Genomic DNA, 515 nt, shown 5'->3' on the forward strand with positions numbered 1-515 from the left:
CTGGATCGCGGTGAACACGTGATGAAGATCCGGGATGGCTCGTCGGTGTTGAACACCGACGGCAGCATCCCGATTGACTTTGGGTCTGACATCGAGGATGTCCCCATGGAGGAGGACGAGGAGGCCTCGTCCTCGGCTGCCGAGTCTAAGGCGGCCGAAACAACGCCCGATCCACTCACTGGATCGCGGCGATGGCGTGATGATGATCCGGGCGCTTCGAGTTCGAAGCGTCCGCGTACCGGAGAAGAGACACAGCAGTCACCAGTGTCGGTGACGCTCTCTTCTCATTCTCGCACTGCAAGTGATGTTGCAGTGCGCCCTGCTTGGATGCCTTCTGCATCCGAGATCGCTGACAGGTTCGGCTCGACCTCACCGCCGAACCCGATACCCTTGAATGTTTGCAGCGCCATCAATGATGACGCTGAAGTTGCCAACATGCACTTTGATCCGTCTACGAATCAAAGGCGTGATTACTACATCGGACTCTTTCATGAGCTCCGATGGTATGCGTCGAA

General features: G+C 57.1%; 1 protein-coding gene across 1 annotated transcript; it reads left to right on the forward strand.

The window, feature by feature from the left end:
- Nucleotides 1–21: 21 nt before the first annotated feature.
- PPTG_20036 (hypothetical protein) lies at nt 22–503 on the forward strand (the record flags this gene model as incomplete). The annotated part of the gene is made up of 1 exon (XM_008918769.1): nt 22–503. A coding segment is annotated over one exon (480 nt), but the record flags the coding sequence as incomplete, so codon positions are not given.
- Between the last annotated feature and the right edge of the window lie 12 nt (nt 504–515).

This window comes from Phytophthora parasitica (assembly GCF_000247585.1).
Source record: "Phytophthora parasitica INRA-310 unplaced genomic scaffold supercont2.304, whole genome shotgun sequence".
Taxonomy (NCBI): Eukaryota; Oomycota; class Peronosporomycetes; order Peronosporales; family Peronosporaceae; genus Phytophthora; species Phytophthora nicotianae.